General features: G+C 42.0%; 1 protein-coding gene across 1 annotated transcript; it reads left to right on the top strand.

Moving 5' to 3' along the window:
• The first annotated feature begins 9,336 nt into the window (after positions 1 to 9,336).
• LOC115196355 (adhesion G-protein coupled receptor G7) lies at positions 9,337 to 25,545 on the top strand. The gene is made up of 16 exons (XM_029757120.1): positions 9,337 to 9,532; positions 10,554 to 11,345; positions 15,024 to 15,128; positions 15,235 to 15,344; positions 15,820 to 15,963; positions 16,083 to 16,168; positions 16,294 to 16,418; positions 16,637 to 16,750; positions 17,029 to 17,198; positions 17,722 to 17,874; positions 20,708 to 20,820; positions 21,012 to 21,343; positions 21,594 to 21,675; positions 23,696 to 23,854; positions 24,158 to 24,317; positions 24,563 to 25,545. The coding sequence occupies exons 1-16, from the start codon at positions 9,496 to 9,498 to the stop codon at positions 24,740 to 24,742; spliced, it is 2,862 nt and encodes a 953-aa protein (XP_029612980.1). The 5' UTR covers positions 9,337 to 9,495; the 3' UTR covers positions 24,743 to 25,545.
• The last annotated feature ends 1,361 nt before the right edge of the window (positions 25,546 to 26,906 follow it).

Raw genomic sequence — 26,906 nt, forward strand, 5'->3', positions numbered from 1 at the left:
CAGGCATGTCAGAGGTAGGTATGAAAGGCTGAGGAAGAAAGCAGGCATGTCAGAGGGAGGTATGAAAGACTGAGGAAGAAAGCAGGCATGTCAGAGGGAGGTATGAAAGACTGAGGAAGAAAGCAGGCATGTCAGAGGGAGGTATGAAAGACTGAGGAAGAAAGCAGGCATGTCAGAGGGAGGTATGAAAGGCTGAAGAAGAAAGCAGGCATGTCAGAGGGAGGTATGAAAGGCTGAGGAAGAAAGCAGGCATGTCAGAGGGAGATATGAAAGTCTGATGAAGAAAGCAAGCATGTCAGAGGGAGATATGAAAGTCTGATGAAGAAAGCAGGCATGTCAGAGCCATAGCCCTGAAAAAACAGGGCAGCTTGACATTCTGCGGGAGCGTGAGAGAGAGGTCACTCACCTGGAACATGGAAGGGCAGCGGATTAAGTTTCTGCTTTGCTCTATGTACAATGTTTTTCCCACACCAGCAAACCTTCACACATGGGGGTTGGCAGACAGCCCAGACAGCTGCACGCTATGTGGACGACCAGCCGATCTGAAGCACATGCTTTCCTCCTGCCACGCAGGTCTGACCAATGGAAAATTCAGGTGGCGGCATGACCAAATACTGACTGAACTGGCCACGGGACTGGAGCATGCAAGGAGAAAGCTGAAACATCTCACCCAAGTCTCCTGTTTCATCCACTTCCTCAGGTCAGGAGAGAGTGAAGAGAAGAGGGAGCAAATTGATCTTTACCACAGCAGGGGACTGGGAGATGCAGGCAGACCTCAAGAAGCAGCTCAGATTTCCAGAGATAGCCAGCACAAGCCTCAGACCACATATCGTTCTCTGGTGTGGAGACACCAGCAGGTGGTCCTCATAGAGCTCACAGCGTTCTGGGAGGACAGGATAGAGGCACATGAGAAGAAGATCAATAAATACCAGTCCCTCATCCTGCTGACTCCTTCAGAGTCAGCAGAATGAATGGAGAGCCTGGAATCTACCAGGTGAGATCGGCTGCGAGCGCTGGACAGGCCAATCACTCTGGAGAGCCCTGGAGCTGCTCAGCATTGAAGGAGTGGAAAGGAATGAGCAGTGGCAGAGCGAAGTAGACAGTAGGGACTCAGGGCTGAGTTGAGTGGTGGATCGAGGAGTTAGTTCCAGGATGCTGCCAACCAGCATTCTAGCCTGGTGTTTATAGTGTAGTTAGTAGTTTTTAGCCTAGTATTTATAGTGTAATCTAGTTTTTAGCCTGGTGTTTAGAGTGTAGTATGTAGTTTTTATCCTGGTGTTTATAGTGTAGTCTAGTTTTTAGCCTGGTGTTTAGAGTGTAGTATGTAGTTTTTATCCTGGTGTTTATAGTGTAGTCTGTAGTTTTTTAACCTGGTGTTCATTGTGTAAATAGTGTATGTGGATGTTGTTATTTCTGTGTCTATATACAGTATATATGTATATTTGACTGGTACTGGATATATATATATATATTGTCACGGTTGTCGTCTGGAATGGAGGACCAAAACGCAGCAGGAATGTGGATGCTCATCTTGATATTTATTTGAAATCAAAATGAACACCAAAATAACAAAACAACGAACTCACGAACAACAAAACAGTCTTGTAAGGCTCACACAGGCAAAACAAGAAACAATCTCCCACAAACACTAAACCAAACAATTACCCATATATAGGACTCTCAATCAGAGGCAACGAGAAACACCTGCCTCCAATTGAGAGTCCAGCACCCAAACCTAAACATAGAAAACCTAAACTAGACAACATGCAGAAATACAACCTAGAACAACTAACCTAGAACATACACCCAAAACCCAGGAACACATAAATCAAACACCCCTCTCTAACACACACACAAAACCCCCACCATACAAAACAAACATCCCTCTGCCACGTCCTGACCAAAATACTAAACAACTACTCCCTCTGCTGGTCAGGACGTGACACACACACACACATACATATATATATATATATATATATATATATACACACACTGCTCAAAAAAATAAAGGGAACACTTAAACAACACAATGTAACTCCAAGTCAATCACACTTCTGTGAAATCAAACTGTCCACTTAGGAAGCAACACGGATTGACAATAAAATTCACATGCTGTTGTGCAAATGGAATAGACAACAGGTGGAAATTATAGGCAATTAGCAAGACACCCCCAATAAAGGAGTGGTTCGGCAGGTGGTGACCACAGACCACTTCTCAGTTCTTATGCTTCCTGGCTGATGTTTTGGTCACTTTTGAATTCTGGCGGTGCTTTCACTCTAGTGGTAGCATGAGACGGAGTCTACAACCCACACAAGTGGCTCAGGTAGTGCAGCTCATCCAGGATGGCACATCAATGCGAGCTGTGGCAAGAAGGTTTGCTGTGTCTGTCAGCGTAGTGTCCAGAGCATGGAGGCGCTACCAGGAGACAGGCCAGTACATCAGGAGATGTGGAGGCCATAGGAGGGCAACAACCCAGCAGCAGGACCGCTACCCCCGCGCTTTTGTGCAAGGAGGAGCAGTAGGAGCCCTGCAAAATGACCTCCAGCAAGCCACAAATGTGCATGTGTTTGCTCAAACGGTCAGAAACAGACTCCATGAGGGTGGTATGAGGGCCCGACATCCACAGGTGCAGGACGTTTGGCATTTGCCAGAGAACACCAAGATTGGCAAATTCGCCACTGGCGCCCTGTGCTCTTCACAGATGAAAGCAGGTTCACACTGAGCACGTGACAGATGTGACAGAGTCTGGAGACGCCATGGAGAATGTTCTGCTGCCTGCAACATCCTCCAGCATGACCGGTTTGGCGGTGGGTCAGTCATGGTGTGGGGTGGCATTTCTTTGGGGGGCCGCACAGCCCTCCATGTGCTCGCCAGAGGTAGCCTGACTGCCATTAGGTACCGAGATGAGATCCTCAGACCCCTTGTGAGACCATATGCTGGTGCGGTTGGCCCTGGGTTCCTCCTAATGCAAGACAATGCTAGACCTCATGTGGCTGGAGTGTGTCAGCAGTTCCTGCAAGAGGAAGGCATTGATGCTATGGACTGGCCCGCCCGTTCCCCAGACCTGAATCCAATTGAGCACATCTGGGACATCATGTCTCGCTCCATCCACCAACGCCACGTTGCACCACAGACTGTCCAGGAGTTGGCGGATGCTTTAGTCCAGGTCTGGGAGGAGATCCCTCAGGAGACCATCCGAGTGTGACTCCAAATACAGACCTCCATGGGTTGATAAATTGGATTTCCATTGATAATTTTTGTGTGATTTAGTTTGTAAGCACATTCAACTATGTAAAGAAAAAATTATTTAATAAGATTATTTCTTTCATTCAGATCTAGGATGTGTTGTTTAAGTGTTCCCTTTATTTTTTTGAGCAGTATATATAAAAACAGCAATTTACATCGGCGCGTGACGTTCAGAAAATATTTTCCCTCAAATGCTTCCGGTGGATCAGCGCTACAATTTACAAAATTACTATTCGAAAACATTTTTAAAATGTAATATTGTCATTCAAAGAATTATAGATTAACATCTCGTGAATGCAACCGCATTGCCAGATTTAAAAATAACTTTACTGGGAAATCACACTATGCAATAAACAAGATGCTATGCTCAGAAAAATAGGCTAGGCGATACAGATTAGCACCATCTTGGAACCATCTAAAATCAAATATACTATTGTAAATATTCCCTTACCTTTGATTATCCCAGGCCCACAACAAATGTAGTTTTGTTCGAAAAAGTCCTTCTTGTTAGCGCGTTCCGAAGGCTACTCATAATGTACGAGGCGCGCCGGACTTGTCGTCACGAATGTGCAAAAAATATATATTTACGTTCGTTCAAACATGTCAAACGTTGTATAACATAAATCTTTAGGGCCTTTTCAATCAGAGCTTCAATAATATTCAAGGCGGACGATTGCATTGTCTTACTAAACGTTTCGGAACAAAAGGGTACCCATGGGCGCCCGCGTCATAGTAGTAATGGCCCTCCCTCTATGACCAACTTTCCAAGCCTCTCTTTCGGTCAGTTTCTACCATAGAAGACTCAAACCACTTTGTAAAGACCGTTGACATCTAGTGGAAGCCTTAGGAAGTGCTAAATGAATCCTAACTCACGGTGTGTTTCATAGGCAAAGTGTTGAAGGTGATTCTACAAATCAGATTTCCACTTCCTGCATGGAATCTTCTCAGGTATTGGTCTGCCATATGAGTTCTGTTATACTCACAGACACCATTCAAACAGTTTTAGAAACTTTAGAGTGTTTTCTATCCAAATCTACTAATTATATGCATATTCTAGTTACTGGGCAGGTGTAGTAACCAGATTAAATCGGGTACGTTTTTTATCCGGCCGTGCAAATACTGCCCCCTAGCCCCAACAGGTTTTAAGACATGAAGGTCAGTCAATACAGAAAATTAAGAACTTTGAAAGTTTCTTCATGTACAGCCGCAAAAACCATCAAGCGCTATGATGAAGCTGGCTCTCATGAGAACCGACACAAGAATGGAAGACCCAGAGTTACCTCTGCTGCAGATGATAAGTTCGTTAGAGTTACCAGCTTCAGAAATTGCAGACCAAATAAATACTTCACAGAGTTCAAGTAACAGACACATCTCAACATAAACTGTTCAGAGGAGACTGTGAATCAGGCATTCATGGTTGAATTGCTACAAAGGAACAATTACTAAAGGACACCAATAAGAAGAAGAGACTGGCTTGGGCCAAGAAACACGAGCAATGGACATTAGACCGGTGGAAATGTATCCTTTGGTCTGAGGTCAAATTCTGAGATTTTTGGTTCCAAACTCCGTGTCTTTGTGAGACGTGGGTGAACGGATTATCTCAGCATGTGTATTTCCCACCGTAAAGCATGGAGGAGGAGGTGTTGTGGTGTGGGGGTGCTTTGGTGGTAACAACGTCTGTGATTTATTTGGAATTGAAGGCACACTTAACTAGCATGGTTACCACAGCATTCTGCAGAGATACGCCATCCCATCTGGTTTGGGCCTAGTAAGACTATCATTTGTTTTTCAACAGGACAATGACCCAACACACCTTCAGGCTGTGTAAGGGCTATTTTACCAAGAAGGAGAGTGATGGAGTACTGCATCAGATGACCTGGCCTCCACAATCCCCCGACCTCAACCAAATGGAGATGTTTTGGAATGAGTCGGCCCGCAGAGTGAAGGAAAAGCAGCCAACAAGTGCTCAGCATATGTGGGAACTCCTTCAAGACTGTTGGAAAATCATTCCAGGTGAAGCTAGTTGAGAGAATGCCAAGAGTGTGCAAAGCTGTCATCAAGGCAAAGGGTGGCTATTTGAAGAATCTCAAATCTAAAATATATTTTGATTTGTTTAACACTTTTTTTGGTTATTACATGATTCCATATGTGTTATTTCATAGTTTTGATGTCTTCAGTATTATTAAAAATAAAGAAAAACCCTTGAATGAGTACTGTATACATACAGTTGAAGTCGGAAGTTTCCATGCACTTACTTTGGAGTCATTAAAACTCGTTTTTCAACCACTCCACAAATTTCTTGTTAACAAACTATAGTTTTGGCAAGTTGGTTAGGACATCTACTTTGTGCATGACACAAGTAATTTTTCCAACAAATTGATTGCAGACAGATTATTTCACTTATAATTCACTGTATCACAATTCCAGTGGGTCAGAAGTTTACATACACTAAGTTGAATGTGCCTTTAAACAGCTTTGGCTAATAGATAGGCTTATTGACATCATTTGACCTTTTAAAACATGCTATAATTAGTACAAACAATTTTAATATTCCTTTCTTACAGATAAAGGGGCCGGCTATATGGTTAGCCCTGACATCCATCCGTTTCCAATTCACCATCGTCAAGACAGGCTCTCTTGCTCGCTAGATATCCCGCACATTCCACGCTCCATAAGTTTTCATTCCATGGCTAGTTCAAACGTCTTGCTCTTAGGCTGGCACACAACCGGTTGTGTCTTAAGGATAGAAGAGCCCAGCGGCGTAATTGTTCATGATTTTGGAAAAGATTGTCCAGCTTTTTCATCATGGTTAGGAATATATGATAATCATCCCCACTTAAAGCTAAAGACAGGCATAAAATAGTTAACATCCTTGCAGGCTTTGGAAAATACATATGAACTAACTGATTTTGTAGCATTTGAACTATATCTGACATGTTACTCTGGTCTTTGTTTAAGTCAATAAACATGTGTGTAAAGTGTACACTTTTGTTTCACAGTAGATTTCTTTAAGACCACCAAGAAACACCTGATTTAGCCCACTGCATTAATTATTAAGTGGGGTAGAAAATGAATCTGTTTAAGTCATAAGTAAAGGGCCCAACTTTAACAGTAAAATTACCCTTTCAAAAAGAGGATGGCATGATTGACTGTGACAGCCACCCCCTGGAGAACAGCTCTCCTTTGGAGTGTAAGGGGTATAAACCTTTTTTTTAAAACCCCCAACCTAGGAAAAATCACCTGTTGTTTGGGTGTCGTTAAGTATATATGCCCTCCTATTGTTGAATTGTTTAGATAAAAAAACATTGTTTCAAACACCACTGCAGAGATGCACACACACACACACACACACACACACACACACACACCCCTCACACACAGACACACACACACCCACCAAAAAACATTGTTTTGAAACACAATTGCACACACACACACACACGCACACACACGCACGCACGCACACGCACGCACGCACGCACACACACGCACACACGCATACACACGCACACACACGCACACCCCAGGATAGATCAACTGCAAACACATGCTTTAACATATACAGATGCACTATCTTGTTAAATAAACACTAACTCTAAAGCATGACAGCTTCAAAGGAATAGATGCACTATATGCATAAATGAACTCTCACTCTAAGGCGTGAGAACGGACGACAGGATGTCCTGACAGGATGCCCATATATGGGCACTCTCTAGAGCACGTGATAACTTCCCGCCAGGATGTCCTGACAGGATGCCCATATATGGGCATACACACGTGACCCATGACATAGGGTCATAAATCACACGTTTGACGTGTGCCGCCTACTGTATTCTCTCTCATGTTCATCTGTACAAACAATAGTATGCAAGTATAAACACTATGGGACCATGCAGCCGTCAGGGCGTGGCAGGGGTGTGTTTGGTATGTGTTGTTGGGATTTTGGGGATAGCTGTATGGTTCTTATATTTATATTTCTACGTTCCCTTCTAGGTGTTGTATTTCTAAGTTTTGGCCTGATATGGCTCTCAATCAGGGACAGCTGTACATCGTTGTCACTGATTGGGAGTCATACTTAGGTAGCCCTTTTTTCCACTGTGTTTGTGGGAAGTTGTTTTTGCACTGCTGTGTGTAGCCTGCAAGACTGTTTGGCTGTCGGGCGTTTTTTCTTGTTTTGTGTTCTCTTCAAATAAAGTCAAAGATGAGCACTCAACCCGCTGCGCCTTGGTCTACTCAATACGACGGCCGTTACAATATCCACAGTAAAACGAGTCCTATAATCGACATAACCTGAAAAGCTGCTCAGCAAGGAAGAAGCCACTGCTCCAAAACCGCCATAAAAAAGCCAGACTACGGTTTGCAACTGCACATGGGGACAAAGATTGTACTTTTTGGAGAAATGTCCTCTGGTCTGATGAAACAAAAATAGACCTGTTTGGCCATAATGCCCATCGTTATGTTTGGAGGAAAAAGGGGGAGGCTTGCAAGCCGAAGAACACCATCCCAACCGTGAAGCACGGGGGTCATGTTGTGGGGGTGCTTTGCTTCAGGAGGGTCTGGTGCACTTCACAAAATAGATGGCATCGTATGGCAGGAAAATTTGGTGGATATATTGAAGCAACATCTCAAGACATCAGTCAGGAAGTTAAAGCTTGGTCGCAAATGGGTCTTCCAAATGGACAATGACCCCAACTATACTTCCAAAGTTGTGGCAAAATGGCTTAAGGACAACAAAGTCAAGGTATTGGAGTGACCATCACAAAGCCCTGACCTCAATCCTATAGAAAATTTGTGGGCAGAACTGAAAAAGCGTGTGCGAGCAAGGAGGCCTACAAACCTGACTCAGTTACACCAGCTCTGTCAGGCGGAATGGGCCAAAATTCACCCAAGTTATTGTGGGAAGCTTGTGGATGGCTACCTGAAATGTTTGACCCAAGTTAAACAATTTAAAGGCAATGCTACCAGATTCTAATTGAGTGTATGTACATTCCCAGTGTATGTACACTGGGAATGTGATGAAAGTAATAAAATATTAAATAAATCATTCTCTCTACTATTATTCTGACATTTCACATTCTTAAAATAAAGTTGTGATCCTAACTGACCTAAAACAGGGATTGTTTACTTGGATTAAATGGCAGGAATTGTGAAAAACGGAGTTTAAATGTATTTGGCTAAGGTGTATGTAAACTTCCGACTTCAACTGTATATATACATACATACATGTACATACATATATACATAGTCCGTATATATTATGTTTGTGTATGTATATATAGCCCATATATATTCTGTTTGTTCATTGTGTGTCTGTTTATTCTGTTTATTGTAGCAGCTCCATTTCACCCAGTCAAATTCCTGTAAGGTGATTCTGAGTTCCTTGAAGGAGGAAGAAGGAGTAACGATTACAGTGACATCCTGCTCCCAGAAGACACAGTGTGGCGAGTACCTTTCAGGTGAGCCGACAGTGATGACCCCCATTGTATTTTAAATACTGTACTTCCTCACAGTCAACTTTTGCTAAAAATAGTCCTCTATCCAACGCTTTTTGAATATTCCAGGCTCCCTAGCTGTCTAGGTTTTATTTGACTTTTATCAAGCTGGACAGAGTGAAGAGACTATAAATGTAGGTCCATTATAATTTCAACACAGTTTCGATGTGGTTTGATTCAAATAATAAAATCTTGATGAGTTGGTTATTTTAATTAACTGTGTAGTGCTAGGGTGAAAAACAAAACATGCTCCAGGAGGGCCCCAGGACTGAGTTTGGGAAACCCTGTTCTAGAGAAGTCCACCCTCTAGTGGCCTCACATTCTAATCCAGACCTCCAAGACACTTCCATTACTTTGTTTTATTCTAACCCTCGAATCAGGAGATCTAATTACACCTGCTCTAGTGGAAAAACGTTGTTCTGTTTACCAAAACATGAGCTATACTGTACCTTACCAGGTGCAACCAAGAATGTTTTGCATAGAGAAGGGTAATGCTATTGGTTGACTGGTCCATTTTATTCATCCTGTCACATAGCTGAATTATTTGTGTGTGTCTTTACTGATCCTGTTGACAATGTAGGTTGTGCTGGAGCCAATGTACAGTACTTCCCCCTTAATTTCAGTAGTAAATCATTAACTGGTACCTGAATGTTACTGCAGTCTCTGTGATAGGTGGAGAGCAGCACAGCATTAGACCAACAGATGTCCTAATAATGTGTAGTCTGCTGACACTGGATGCCTGTAAACAGCAGAGATGAAGGAGCTATGGATTATGGTTGTCTTTGCTACAGGTAAGACTTGATCTATATTTGATTCATTCAGGGTGATTTAAGATGTTCAGACATACACTGAGTGGGCAAAACATTAAGAACACCTGCTTTTTCCATGAAATAAACTGGCCAGGTGAATCCAGGTGAAAGCTATGATCCCTTATTGACAACACTTGTTAAATCCACTTCAATCAGTGTAGCTAAAGGGGAGGAGACAGGTTAAAGAAGGATTTTTAAGCCTTGAGACATGGATTGTGTTTGTGTGCCATTCAGATGGTGAATGAGAAAGACAAAATATGTAAGTGCCTTTGAACGGGGTAGGTGCTAGGCGCACCAGTTTGTGTCAAGAACTGCAACACTGCTGGGTTTTTCACGCTCAACAGTTTGTATCAAGAATGGTCCACCACTCAAAGGACATCCAGCCAACTTGACACAACTGTGGGAAGCATTGGAGTCAACATGGGCCAGCATCCCTGTGGAATGCTTTTGAGACCTTGTAGTGTACATGCCCTGATGAGCTGAGGCTGTTCTGAGGGCTAAGGGGGGTGGGGGGTGTTCCTAATGTTTGGTATACTCAGTGTATGATGCTGGTGTTAAGTTTCTTCTATGATTGAGAAGTGTGTAGGAAATTTGCTTTCACTTCAGATGTGCAAAAATGTATGATTCATTTATCTATTGATTATTACCAATATGTGAATTCAGTTTGGTTTAAGTATTTAAAAGTTTGGTTTATGATTGATCAATGTTTTGTCTGTTTGCTGTGAAGAATACATCAGTGTCTATTAAGACATTGTTTCAGACATTATTTTATGCAGACACTATTGACGGTGAATAGACTACTGTCAGGTCTCAGATACAGTTGATAACAGAGTAAGTAGCCTTTGCTATCAACTTTCAACCATTTATTGGCAGTGATAATGACTTCTTTCTGTTATAAAGTACAGTAGAAAAGATTTCTACACTGATGCAGACACAATGAAACTGGAACAGCATGGATCATCTCCTATGTGGTTTACAGAGTTCTTAACATTTTTTGGGGCAGTTTCTTTGTCACAGGTGGATCGAACCACATCCTTTTCCATTCCAACCGCCACTGACATAACTATCCCAACTACTGATTCCCCTTTAACCCCTGACCCTACATCTACCGATTCTCCTATAACCCCTGCCCCTACATCTACTGATTCCCCTATAACCACTGCCCCTACATCTACTGATTCCCCTATAACCCCGGCCCCTACATCTACTGATTCCCCTATAACCCCTGACCCTACATCTACTGATTCCCCTATAACCCCTGACCCTACATCTACCGATTCTCCTATAACCACTGCCCCTACATCTACTGATTCCCCTTTAACCCCTGCCCCTACATCTACTGATTCCCCTATAACCCCTGCCCCTACAACTACTGATTCCCCTATAACCCCTGACCCTACATCTACAGATTCCCCTATAACCCCTGACCCTACAACTACTGATTCCCTCATAACCCCTGACCTTAGAACTACTGACACTCTAACCCCTGACACTCCAACTACCGAATACCTAACTACTACTGGCCTTCAAACTACTGACACTCCAACTACCGAGTACCTAACTACTAGTGGTCTTCCAACTACTGGTTACCCTACCTCTATCCCTATTACCAGTACCAGTCTCCCAACCACCTCTACCACCACCACTACCATCACCACCACCACCTCTACCACCACCATCCCCACCACCACCTCTACCACCACAACCCCTCCTCTGGTCTGTATCAATGGGGGTGAGCTGCAGAGTCGAGTTTGTATCTGTCCTGATGAGTGGACCGGAGAGACCTGTTCAGAGGGTACATCCACACACTTACACTATACCTAATCCTGGATCTACCATTCAGACTCCTCCACAATACTACACTACTATACCTAACCCTGGATCTACCATTCAGACTCCTCCACAATACTACACTACTATATCTAACCCTGGATCTACCATTCAGACTCCTCCACAATACTACACTACTATACCTAACCCTGGATCTACCATTCAGACTCCTCCACAATACTACACTATCATACCTAACCCTGGATCTACCATTCAGACTCCTCCACAATACTACACTACTATACCTAACCCTGGATCTACCATTCAGACTCCTCCACAATACTACACTACTATACCTAACCCTGGATCTACCATTCAGACTCCTCCACAATACTACACTACTATATCTAACCCTGGATCTACCATTCAGACTCCTCCACAATACTACACTACTATACCTAACCCTGGATCTACCATTCAGACTCCTCCACAATACTACACTATCATACCTAACCCTGGATCTACCATTCAGACTCCTCCACAATACTACACTACTATACCTAACCCTGGATCTACCATTCAGACTCCTCCACAATACTACACTACTATACCTAACCCTGGATCTACCATTCAGACTCCTCCACAATACTACACTACTATACCTAACCCTGGATCTACCATTCAGACTCCTCCACAATACTACACTACTATATCTAACCCTGGATCTACCATTCAGACTCCTCCACAATACTACACCACTATACCTAACCCTGGATCTACCATTCAGACTCCTCCACAATACTACACTACTATACCTAACCCTGGATCTACCATTCAGACTCCTCCACAATACTACACTACTATACCTAACCCTGGATCTACCATTCAGACTCCTCCACAATACTACACTACTATACCTAACCCTGGATCTACCATTCAGACTCCTCCACAATACTACACTACCATACCTAACCCTGGATCTACCATTCAGACTCCTCCACAATACTACACTACTATACCTAACCCTGGATCTACCATTCAGACTCCTCCACAATACTACACTACTATACCTAACCCTGGATCTACCATTCAGACTCCTCCACAATACTACACTACTATACCTAACCCTGGATCTACCATTCAGACTCCTCCACAATACTACACTACTATACCTAACCCTGGATCTACCATTCAGACTCCTCCACAATACTACACTACCATACCTAACCCTGGATCTACCATTCAGACTCCTCCACAATACTACACTACCATACCTAACCCTGGATCTACCATTCAGACTCCTCCACAATACTACACTACTATACCTAACCCTGGATCTACCATTCAGACTCCTCCACAATACTACACTACTATACCTAACCCTGGATCTACCATTCAGACTCCTCCACAATACTACACTACTATACCTAACCCTGGATCTACCATTCAGACTCCTCCACAATACTACACTACTATACCTAACCCTGGATCTACCATTCAGACTCCTCCACAATACTACACTACTATACCTAACCCTGGATCTACCATTCAGACTCCTCCACAATACTACACTACTATACCTAACCCTGGATCTACCATTCAGACTCCTCCACAATACTACACTATCATACCTAACCCTGGATCTACCATTCAGACTCCTCCACAATACTACACTATCATACCTAACCCTGGATCTACCATTCAGACTCCTCCACAATACTACACTACTATACCTAACCCTGGATCTACCATTCAGACTCCTCCACAATACTACACTACTATACCTAACCCTGGATCTACCATTCAGACTCCTCCACAATACTACACTACTATACCTAACCCTGGATCTACCATTCAGACTCCTCCACAATACTACACTACTATATCTAACCCTGGATCTACCATTCAGACTCCTCCACAATACTACACCACTATACCTAACCCTGGATCTACCATTCAGACTCCTCCACAATACTACACTACTATACCTAACCCTGGATCTACCATTCAGACTCCTCCACAATACTACACTACTATACCTAACCCTGGATCTACCATTCAGACTCCTCCACAATACTACACTACTATACCTAACCCTGGATCTACCATTCAGACTCCTCCACAATACTACACTATCATACCTAACCCTGGATCTACCATTCAGACTCCTCCACAATACTACACTACTATACCTAACCCTGGATCTACCATTCAGACTCCTCCACAATACTACACTACTATACCTAACCCTGGATCTACCATTCAGACTCCTCCACAATACTACACTACTATACCTAACCCTGGATCTACCATTCAGACTCCTCCACAATACTACACTACTATACCTAACCCTGGATCTACCATTCAGACTCCTCCACAATACTACACTACCATACCTAACCCTGGATCTACCATTCAGACTCCTCCACAATACTACACTACTATACCTAACCCTGGATCTACCATTCAGACTCCTCCACAATACTACACTACTATACCTAACCCTGGATCTACCATTCAGACTCCTCCACAATACTACACTACTATACCTAACCCTGGATCTACCATTCAGACTCCTCCACAATACTACACTACTATACCTAACCCTGGATCTACCATTCAGACTCCTCCACAATACTACACTACTATACCTAACCCCTGGATCTACCATTCAGACTCCTCCACAATACTACACTACTATACCTAACCCTGGATCTACCATTCAGACTCCTCCACAATACTACACTACTATACCTAACCCTGGATCTACCATTCAGACTCCTCCACAATACTACACTACTATACCTAACCCTGGATCTACCATTCAGACTCCTCCACAATACTACACTACTATACCTAACCCTGGATCTACCATTCAGACTCCTCCACAATACTACACTATCATACCTAACCCTGGATCTACCATTCAGACTCCTCCACAATACTACACTATCATACCTAACCCTGGATCTACCATTCAGACTCCTCCACAATACTACACTACTATACCTAACCCTGGATCTACCATTCAGACTCCTCCACAATACTACACTACTATACCTAACCCTGGATCTACCATTCAGACTCCTCCACAATACTACACTACTATACCTAACCCTGGATCTACCATTCAGACTCCTCCACAATACTACACTACTATACCTAACCCTGGATCTACCATTCAGACTCCTCCACAATACTACACTACTATACCTAACCCTGGATCTACCATTCAGACTCCTCCACAATACTACACTACTATACCTAACCCTGGATCTACCATTCAGACTCCTCCACAATACTACACTATTATACCTAACCCTGGATCTACCATTCAGACTCCTCCACAATACTACACTACTATACCTAACCCTGGATCTACCATTCAGACTCCTCCACAATACTACACTACTATACCTAACCCTGGATCTACCATTCAGACTCCTCCACAATACTACACTATCATACCTAACCCTGGATCTACCATTCAGACTCCTCCACAATACTACACTATCATACCTAACCCTGGATCTACCATTCAGACTCCTCCACAATACTACACTACTATACCTAACCCTGGATCTCACATTCACAGTACACACCACTACACTACTATACCTAACCCTGGATCTCTCATTCAGAATGTATATTTCATGTTCAGTCATACATTTGGTCCATGTTGAAATGTATTTTACTTCGATAGGGAATTTCTGCAATTCCACCATCATTGGTGATTTTTTCTTCCCAAGAACAACGGTTGGCTGGTCTGCTTATTCAGAAGAGTTATGTGATGAGAAGACAACCAGTGGTATGTTACTTTTATTCACCTAAAATGAGAAAAATGTTACAGTCCTAATTAATGTTGTATTAGGTAACACAAAACCTTGACTATCTTTTTATCTTGGTTCCTCCAGCCGGTTTACCAAGAGCATCAGCAAGATGTTTGAATGACACTGGATCTCCAATGTTTGGTCCTCCTCATGAACTGCAGTGTGAATTTACCCTCAGTGAAATTCAAGGAAATGTAAGTCAATAAGCATATTTTTTATGATCCTGATATACGACAAGTCTCGATGTTGCGTTACTTAGGTCATCATTATGAGGAGTGGATCTTACAGTTTGAAGATCAGTAACAACTGGCTTTTACCTTCAGCTCATGTATTCTGTTCCTTTATTCTGCTTAACAGTTGATGAAGAACATTCTTTTTTATTTGTTGTGTTTTACACTACGGTATATGGGGCATTTTAGTAATTTAGCAGACTCTCTTATCCAGATCGACTTACAGTAGCAAGTGCATACATTTTCATACTGGTCCCCCGTGGGAATGAAACCCACAACCCTGGCATTGCAAGTGGCATTGCAAGTGCCTGATCCACATAGTTAGTACTGCCAATTTTAATATCGAAATGTACTCACAGTTCAGCATGTTGCTGTGACTTATAAAATGTTCTGTTGAAAAACAATACTAAAATATAAATCATTCTCTCTCCCTATTCAGATCTCCAGCAGTCCAGGTGATTTACTACAGTTAGCCTTCAGTACTCAGATCCTGACCTCCCAACCAGAGCAGCTGTCAGCTGACAACATCACCACAGCAGCTCAGATAGCTAACACACTGCTTCAGTCTGCAAATATCACAGAGGTATTAGATGTTTTGAAATCAAGTCGTGAACTATGACATGTTCTGGAGAGAACCGTGAGGTTGTTACTGCAGTGATATGAACACTTGAGGGTCATCCCCTGGTTTTGATCATGTTGCAGGACATCGCAGTGGCAGCTGTAACTACCATCAGTCAGCTGCTGAATGCCAGTGAGGAGAGTACACAGGAGAGAGACGCTGTCCAAAAGTACAGGAGAGTGTGTGTGTGTGCGTGCGTGCGTGCGTGTGTTTCTGCATATATTTGAGTTTATGTTTGTACGTGTATCTGTATGGGTGCATGTAAACTAATGTTTTTCTGTGTTTCTCTCCCAGCCTCACAGAGACCTTGGGGAACTTTTCCCTGGACCAGCACAGTAATGTGGTTCAGCCCAACCTGGCAGTCCAGTCGGTCCAAGTACAAAGTGACTCAGTAGGGATCCAGTTTACTGCTCTGACTGGTGGGTGGGACTGCTAGTGAACCTACATACTGGCATTTAAAGTTATAGTTTATATCTGTGTTGACAGACTGGGTTAAACTTCTCATTTTTTGAAATGTTTCCTCTGTTGGTCAATAAGGTTTGTAATGGATTGTATCTGTTGTTCTACAGACAAGTGCAGAAGTAACACTATATTGTTCTGCTTTAAATGTCTAAATCAAATGAATCTCCTTCTCCAGGAAGATCTGGTAATTTTGTGGCCAACAGAATTCATCTCAACACCAACACCTCTGAACTGGTAGCTGACAAAGGAGGTTCTGCCGATGTCCAGATTGTTATCAAATTCCCACTCGGTGAGTCAATGTTGGTATGCAAACATAATGTATCCTTCCTTATACCGCTTTCATCGAGAGAACTTAACTGCTCTTTGTGGTCGTCGAAATCAGGTAAGCAGTGCCACAAATATTGATTGTCCAATAAAGTTGAGTCACATGAGAAATGGATAAGTAAACTATCGAGATAAGCCTACAAGGCAAGGTCAAGCTACTCATGGATATTAAGTCCTGAGATGATAAACAATCTCTCTCTCCCCCCTCTCTCTTTCTCCCTCTCTCTCCCTCACTCCACTCAGTTTTGCGTAGTAAAAACACAAACCACTCCATTGGTTTTGTGCTCTACCAAAATGACCGGTTCTTCAGGTCCAGGGTTTTCAGTGCTTCTTCAGGGACCAGCAGAAGGGTCATCTCTGCTAACCTGGGACAAGTGTCTGGGTTACATGTTGAGATGCTCTTCAAGCCCACAGTAAGATTTATCTTAGAATCAATAAATGCATAGCGGTCCAAATTCTCTGGGATACATAATGGGAAGTTAACCATTATCTAAGTCACATGTGTCAAACTCATTCCACGGAAGGTTGAGTTGCTGTGGGTTTTCGCTTCTTCCTTGTACTTGATTGATGAATTAAGGTCACTATTTAGTAAGGACCTCCCCTCATCTGATTGTCTAGGTCTTAATTGAAAGGAAAAAACTAAAACCAGCAGACACTAGGCCCTGCATGGAATGAGTTTGACAACCCTGATCGAAGTTTTCCATTGACGCTTATATTTTGGCCAGTGAACAAGGAAGCAAATTTTTGAAAGTGAACCAGGAAGCATATGTTGTCTTGTATATCATATGATCTATAATAATTATTTCCCACATGTGCTTAATGACCTGTTATATTTTACAATTTACTTTATGATTATTTTTTAAATGAGGAAAACTGTGAATGCATGTCTTTTGCTGAAGGATTTACAGTGAGTTTATTTCTGTTCTCACTTCTCAGGCTGTCCACAACGCCTCCCTCTATGACTTTGCCTGCGTGTCATGGAACTACATGTTGAAAGACTGGAGCACCTATGGCTGCTCCAAAGTCAACCACTCAGAAGACGACCTGCGATGTTTCTGTAATCACACCACTAACTTCGCTGTGCTGATGGTGAGTAGCTAGCTGCCTTCATCTCCCTTTTACTGACCACACTCTGACCTATGGTCAAACTTTTTTGGCCCATGACCCAATTTTGATATCTGATCATTCTCGACCCCAACCATGTGAATTTTTTTGTAGTAATTAAGATGGCAGTCAGTTGCAAAACATTCTAACAGTTTTTCTGATTGTCTTCTCAACTCACCATCACATACTTTTAATGTGGGACTATGACAGTCAATTGCAAATGAGTCTGACATAATGTCTCTTATCTCACCACCACTAATGAGATGGTTATATAGGAGACATACTTGATGCATGTTGCTTTGGATCTTCTCAAAATCAGGGTGTGTGGTTGACAATGCTCCCCTCATCTCTGCTGCCACTTCTAACTTGGATCGATATTTGGTTTTAATGCAGACTAGTACACTAAATCCAGCTTCACACCGATATGAGCTGTCAAAGAGTACCATGAGTTTTAATGCTCAGAGGGAGACGGCAGGGTATTTATTCACTTTGGGTCAGGAACCAAAATGCTTTATCTGCAGCATTCGGTCAAAAGGGCGAGACCCAGATGCAGACACGGGAGGCAGATGGTTTGAGTCTCTGATATTTTTTAGTATCCAAGGGGCAGACAAGAGTATGGTCGTGGACAGGCAAAAGATCATAAGGTCAGAGTCCAGGAGGTACAGAGTGGCAGGCAGGCTCGAGGTCAGGGTAGGCAGTATGGTCAGGCAGGTGGGTTCAGAGTCAACGCAGGCAAGGATCAAAACCGGGAGGGCTAGCAAAAAACAGAGAAGGAAAAAGTAGGAGCACGGCGTAACATGCTTGTTGACTTGACAAAACAAGACAAACTGGCACAGACAGACAGAAAACACAGGTATAAATACCCAGGGGATAATGGGGAAGATGGGTGACACCTGGAGTGGGTGGAGACAAGCACAAGGACAGGTGAAACAGATCAGGGTGTGACAATAATGGCTCTTGAAGCTTTTGATTTCACTTACCGGCATGTCAACAAAGGCAGGATAACAGTCGAACAGATTTCTCTCCAGTAATAAATATTTCCTCTGAATCCACTGATTCGGTCACTCATCTGTAGAATGTTTTTGTATTTCCCCTGCATGCTTGCGTTCAGTTCGTTCAGTTTCCCAAATATGTCATTTACATAGGCAACGAGACGTATTTTCTTTTCATTATAAAGAAAGTCAACAAAGGCTGTTTGTTTTTTTGCCCATCAGCCAATCCCATGGAATCAGTTTTTTTGTCAATATAGTCACGCATCCTCTGGGCAGTTTCATGTTCAAGAATCGTTTGACAGAACAATATGTCATCGTGAATAACATCCCCGACATGTAGCAAACAAAAGTAAATGAACGGGCATCTCGGCCTTCACAACTAACATCCATTTGGAAAGCTGGGGAGTTTTTTAGTGGTTCAGTCAGTTTCCTATTGATTGCTAGCTATAGCATCAATTCTTAGATTCAGTGTTAGCTGACAAAGGTATTGATGTGAGTTTTTGTTCCTGCCCATTCACCTGGGAATAGGGTGACCACGTGTCCCGGATTGTGTGGGAATTTTGGACCTTTGTTCCGCAAACAATCCGGCCCAAATTGTATCCATAAACTCAAACACCACCATCAGTCAGACATTCCAACCTGTCTCTTGCAGTCACACACACACACACACACACACACACACACACACACAGAGAGAGAGAGAGAGAGAGAGAGAGAGAGAGAGAGAGAGAGAGAGAGAGAGAGAGAGAGAGAGAGAGAGAGAGAGAGAGAGAGAGAGAGAGAGAGAGAGAGAGAGAGAGAGAGAGAGAGAGAGAGAGAGAGAGAGAGAGAGAGAGAGAGAGAGAGAGAGAGAGAGAGAGAGAGAGAGAGAGAGAGAGAGAGAGAGAGAGAGAGAGAGAGAGAGAGAGAGAGAGAGAGAGAGAGAGAGAGAGAGAGAGAGAGAGAGAGAGAGAGAGAGAGAGAGATTTGAGCCAAACAGCATTCAGGATTAAACACACATTGTATAAAAAAGCTGAATCAATTTCTTGGAAGATCACTTAATGATTAACTAGTATTCTGCATAACAGAATCAAACATAATAGCATAGTATAACGTTACTGTTACACTAAAAACACCACCTCATGAGATTTAGGATGGTTAGCTGAATAGTCCCAAAAAATGATAATGCAGCCAAACCTCAACAGCGCACATGCCACTAGGCAGAATGTGCTTTGATTGAAAAAATTCAGGAAGGCTATATAGTTTAACACCATCTGCTCTAATTTGTGCATGAAACAGTTACTCAATAAGATCTAAATGCATATTCTCATGAATCTGATTGAGATCAAACGATTGGCAATCAGATGCAGTTTGGACATTTCACTGGCAAAACATGAAGAATTATCATTTGTGATTGACAGCGATGATGCATTGGCCTATTTTGAAGTTAGGTACAGGGTAGGTTACACTGTCCCGCAAATCCTTTTGTTGTCTCGCATTTGTGTATTTTAAATGTGGTCCCATTAACTGGGAATGATTCAAGTGCACCGGTCAAGTGCTGCCTTTTGCCACAATTTAAGGGCGCTCTCTGGTTAAATTTCATATTTAATATTTGAATAATTTTCATTTAAATTAAGGTTAACCACATTACAGGGATTTTGATATCACTGAGATTTTTTATTTTCTTTTCTTTTCTTTTTTTTGCAGGATTTTGGAAATTCTCATTTTCATATCAAGTGACCTGTGGTTTACCGCTGCATATCCAGACACATGAGGGGCGAGGACTTTATACAGTATGACTGTGACAGAAACAGTGTTGAAATTTCTTTTTTTCTTTTTTTCTACAGTCGTACAGGAAGGATTTTAAATACGCTGAAGCGCTAAACTGGATCACCATATTGGGATGCTCCATGTCCATCATAGGGTTGAGTTTAACAATAACATTCCAGATCGCAACCAGGTAAGATCCTACAGTGTTCCAGAATCAATTCAAAATATTGGGTGCATCTAAATAGTGTAAAGAAGCCCTTTGTCTGATCCAACAGGGCTTGATAGGTGAAACCATTATGAAACCCACTATTAATGAACCAACACATCCATAATTACACATATAACTTCCCTAACATAGTGTTGTCTATCACCTATCCCTAGGAAATCACGCAAATCCAACCCAACGGTCCTCTTAGTGAGCGTCTGCGTGTGTCTCCTGATCTTCACCCTCCTCTTCATGTTGGGAGTGGACAACCCTCATAAACAGCTGGACAAACCTGAAATACAGAAGGACAACATTCTCCCCTTGTCCGACACACACACAGAGCGGGACAGAGGGCCTTGTACTGCAGTGGCGGTCCTGCTGCAGTACTTCCTATTGGGGACGTTCACCTGGAACACTCTGTACGCCACACATGTCTTCCTGGTGATCAGAAACAGCCTGGCCACCAGCCCGTCACACTTCACAGCCTATACCGTGGCCATCGGATGGGGTAGGACAGCATGGAGAAAAATACATTATTTTGTTGTTTCAGAAGCTATGGTTGGCATTAGCCCTGGGCTCCTTGTACCAAAACTAATGCTAGGTGATATTTTCAGGCTCTAATAAACCTGAAATAGAACTTAAAAGCAACTTGTATAGTGATGTTATGTCTTTAGATGATGTATGTGTAGTGTATATACTCTGTATATGGCTGCATGCAAAACTACCAGGAAATAACAACATCATTCTCTGTCTTTTAGGACTGCCTGCGGTTGTGGTGGCCCTCACCTTAGGAATTAGTTACAGAGTGGATGATCCACTGGGTTACAGGCAGGAGGAATTGTTAGTCATTACTGTACTATACTACTGCTGTACTGTCCTGTACTGTTCTATACTATACTGTACTGTACTACCACTACTATACCTGAGTACTGTGCTGTACTAAGATTTACTTCCTCTTCAGTGGTTACTGTATAATAGGTTCAATTTAATTTAAAGTGGAGCAATTGCTTTATAAAATTACATAACTCATGCTGTTAAAGGTTATCCCTATCAATGTTAGTATGCATGTTTGTAATGCATGCTAATAATTGGCCAAAAGCAATGTAAATATACAGTGGGGGAAAAAAGTATTTGATCCCCTGCTGATTTTGTACATTTTCCCACTTACAAAGAAATGATCAGTCTATAATTTTAATGGTAGGTTTATTTGAACATTGAGAGACAGAATAACAACAAAAAAATCCAGAAAAACGCATGTCAAAAATGTTATAAAATTATTTGCATTTTAATGAGGGAAATAAGTATTTGACCCCTCTGCAAAACATGACTTAGTACTTGGTGGCAAAACCCTTGTTGGCAATCACAGAGGTCAGACGTTTCTTGTAGTTGGCCACCAGGTTTGCACACATCTCAGGAGGGCTTTTGTACCAATCCTCTTTGCAGATCTTCTCCAAGTCATTAAGGTTTTGAGGCTGACGTTTGGCAACTCAAACCTTCAGCTCCCTCCACAGATTTCTATGGGATTAAAGTCTGGAGACTGGCTAGGCCACTCCAGGACCTTAATGTGCTTCTTCTTGAGCCACTCCTTTGTTGCCTTGGCAGTGTGTTTTGGGTCATTGTCATGCTGGAATACCCATCCACGACCCATTTTCAATGCCCTGGCTGAGGGAAGGAGGTTCTCACCCAAGATTTGACAGTACATGGCCCCGTCAAATGATGCGGTGAAGTTGTCCTGTCCCCTTAGCAGAAAAACACCCCCAAAGCATAATGTTTCCACCTCCATGTTTGACGGTGGAGATGGTGTTCTTGGGGTCATAGGCAGCATTCCTCCTCCTCCAAACACGGCGAGTTGAGTTGATGCCAAAGAGCTCCATTTTGGTCTCATCTGACCACAACACTTTCACCAGTTGTCCTCTGAATCATTCAGATGTTCATTGGCAAACTTTAGACGGGCATGTATATGTATTCTTGAGCAGGCGGACCTTGCGGGCGCTGCAGGATTTCAGTCCTTCACGGTGTAGTGTGTTACCAATTTTTTCTTGGTGACTATGGTCCCAGCTGCCTTGAGATCATTGACAAGATCCTCCCGTGGTGTTCTGGGCTGATTCCTCACCGTTCTCATGATCATTGCAACCCCACGAGGTGAGATCTTGCATGGAGCCCCAGGCTGAGGGATTTTGACAGTTCTTTTGTGTTTCTTCCATTTGCGAATAATCGCACAAAATGGTGTCACCTTCTCACCAAGCTGCTTGACGATGGTCTTGTAGCCCATTCCAGCCTTGTGTAGGTCTACAATCTTGTCCCTGACATCCTTGGAGAGCTCTTTGGTCTTGGCCATGGTGGAGAGTTTGGAATCTGATTGATTGCTTCTGTGGACAGGTGTCTTTTTTACAGGTAACAAGCTGCGGTTAGGAGCACTCCCTTTAAGAGTGTGCTCCTAATCTCAGCTCGTTACCTGTATAAAAGACACCTGGGAGCCAGAAATCTTTCTGATTGAGAGGGGGTCAAATACTTATTTCCCTCATTAAAATGCAAATCAATTTATAACATTTTTGACATGCGTTTTTCTGGATTTTTTTGTTGTTATTCTGTCTCTCACTGTTCAAATAAACCTACCATTAAAATGATAGACTGATCATTTCTTTGTCAGTGGGCAAACGTACAAAATCAGCAGGGGATCAAATACATTTTCCCCCCATTGTATATATTATTTTCTTTCTTTTTTTATGATCAGTTTTGTTCAAAGGTTTCTTGTTTACTTATGCCACCCACCATGTTTACTTCATACCACATTATTCAAATCACTGGTGTCCTGTTTTGTCACTGTCCCGCTCTCTAACTCATTCATTTGACCTCTCAGTTGCTGGCTTGCTGCCCTCGATCCAAAGGGGAACTTTGACTTCAAGCTGCCAATGTTTTGGGGGTTCCTGATCCCTGTGGCGTTCATGCTTATCTTCAACACGGTGATGTTGATATATTTTGCAGTTACAACATGCAAGACCAACCCACATTTAACTAGGTAACATTAATGGGGGCATTTTGGGGACACAAAGTAGAACGCTGTAGTCATAAAGATCAGTCTTGATTTGAAATGCCTACTAACGAGCTTGTTATTTTTTTTATTGTATTTCAATGAAAAGCTTGTTATAAATAAAATGTATTATTATTTTGTCATTATGAATTCAGCCATTAGTAATCAAATTATCCAATTTAATGAGCACCTTGCACTAACCCACTCAGTCAATGGAAGCATACTGTTATTATATCACAGCATTACAGCAGTATATTACAGCAATCTAAGTATGTTGGTTATGTTTCCCAGTACAAGACACACATCGATGAAGAAGAAGTTCCTCAGTAGCTTTTCTCTGGCTGTGGTGCTTGGTCTCTCCTGGATACTGGGCTATCTGTTGCTCATTACACAGAACCAGACCATGTACACCATACTCAACATCTCCTTCTGTGTACTCACCACCACTCAGGTAGTAAATGTATGCACTCACTGCTGGAAGTCACTCTGGATAAGAGTGTCTGCTAAATGACTAAAATGTAAACTATAAATACTAGTGTACTATTGTACCACAGAATTCAGACATGATTTGAAAATTAGACACCGAGTAAACATAAATATATTGAGCTGGTCTTTATGGAAACGCTACCTTTTGTTTGTCCTTGTGTGTTCCTGAAAATACTTTATAATGTCTGTGTTTTTGCTTTCGCTCCACAGGGCTTGCAGATTTTCATTCTGTTCACAGCAAGAACAGCAGTTGTCAAGAAAATGATGGCAGATGCTTTGAAATCTGTTTCTAGTGTTGAGATCCCGCTTCACACCGGGAGGTTCAGTCTATGGCGAGGCAAGCGCAGAGAAAATGTGGAATCATACACACAGCTGGACACTATTCTGTGAACCTATTAACCATTTAACTGCCACAGAAAAAGTATTTTCCTGAAAAATTTGTATTTAGCCTTAATATAGGCCATAAATAATTTGTATTTGATCGCAAACATCTCAACACACCTACTAAGTTTCCCGATTAGGTTAAACTAATGTTGTATTGGATTTTACATATGCTTTTTAAATCATCTGAAAAATGGTACATTAATTAACGTCATGTTTGCTTCAGTTACTTACAATGGAAGACAGGCCAAGATAAATGACAACTGATATCAAATATGATACATTTGTGTGTCAATATATGAGTATTCATATATATGTAAAATTTCATGTTTACTGTTTATATGCACATAATACCTGTAAACTGACATGTCCCGAAAACATTTGTGAAACAAATTGAAGATAACAGGCTGATATCAATATGAAAATATTTTTGTATTTGCATAGAGAAAAAATCCCATAATAGTATTTCTCCATTGTCCATAGTAGCTAGCTTCGTCTAAATAGCATTCCTTTAATGGGCACCTCAACCACCTGGTAGAGCATATTTTTCAAGAGTTCCTCAAATTAATAAATAACAACATATTAGTAATTAAATGATACCAAAATTATGTTTGAGGCAAAAACATTTTACAGTCATGTCATATCCCATTTTATACACAATTAGTACTGAAAGTGTGTGATTAATCAGGATCAATTTTGCTCACGTTCACGTCTTCGCTCACCTTCACATCTTTGAATGTTTGTGTAAATAGATAGGAGTCCAATAATGAAAACCACATTATCATTTTAATAAATGGCATGATAAAATTTCATTTCATTTCATTTGGTTGTCAACTGCTCAGTTGAGCTGCCTCTTAAAAGGGTTAATTTTCACCTTGTTACTCACAGATTGTATAAAATAATATATATATTATTTTTTATTTCACCTTTATTTAACCAGGTAGGCCAGTTGAGAACAAGTTCTCATTTACAACTGTGACCTGGCCAAGATAAAGCAAAGCAGTGCGACAAAAACAACAACACAGAGTTACACATGGAATAAACAAACATACAGTCAATAACACAATAGAAAAATCTGTATACAGTGTGTGCAAATGAAGTAAGGAGGTAAGGCAATAAATTGGCCAATAGTGGCGAAGTAATTACAATTTAGCAATTAAACACTGGAGTGACATATGTGCAGATGAGGATGGATGTGCAAGTAGAAATACTGGCGTGCAAAAGAACAGAAAAACAAAAAACAAATATGGGGATGAGGTAGGTAGTTGGTTGGATGGGTTATTTACAGATGGGCTGTGTACAGCTGCAGCGATCGGTAAGCTTCTCTGACAGCTGACGCTTAAAGTTAGTGACGGAGATATACGTCTCCAACTTCAGTGATTTTTGCAATTCGTTCCAGTCATTGGCAGCAGAGAACTGGAAGGAAAGGCGGCCAACCGAGGTGTTGGCTTTGGGGGTGACCAGTGAAATATACCATTTTAAAAAATCAGACATCTTTGTCTTTGTTGTGTCCCTTGTATATATCTTGTTACATCTTTTTCTTTGCATATCTTTTTAAAATATTTCCTAAACCTCAACTTCTAAATACTCTCCTGCAACCCGTCTCACCCAATGTGGCGTGGATCTGCTTTTTTATCTCTAAAGTATTTCTATTTACTTCGGATCTGGAATCCCTCAACTGAAGCTAGCCAGCTAACTACCTACCAACTATCAGTCAGCAAACCATTGCTAGCGGTCATCAGCTAACCTTTAGCTCGGAAAGCTCTCGCCAGTTCGAACAACGTGACTCAAACCAGAGCATAACGGACCTATGCTGACCAGTGAGCTGAGATAAGGCAAAGCTTTACCTAGCAAAGACTTATAGATGACCTGGAGCCAGTGGGTTTGGCGAAGAATATGTAGCGAGGACCAGCCAATGAGAGCATACAGGTCGCAGTGGTGGGTAGTATACCATATATCATTTTTATGATTATTTATTTGAATTGCGCGCCCTCCAGTTTCACCGGAAGTTGTCCTGCTAGCGGGACACCTAGCCTTATTACGTTTTTTCAACAACAGGTTATGGTCAATAATATTAAAGGCAGCACTGAAATCTAACAGTACAGCTCACACAATCTTCTTATTATCAATTTCTTTCAACCAATCATCAATCATTTGTGTCAGTGCAGTACAT

This window comes from Salmo trutta, chromosome 6, assembly GCF_901001165.1.
Source record: "Salmo trutta chromosome 6, fSalTru1.1, whole genome shotgun sequence".
NCBI classification, from domain to species: domain Eukaryota; kingdom Metazoa; phylum Chordata; class Actinopteri; order Salmoniformes; family Salmonidae; genus Salmo; species Salmo trutta.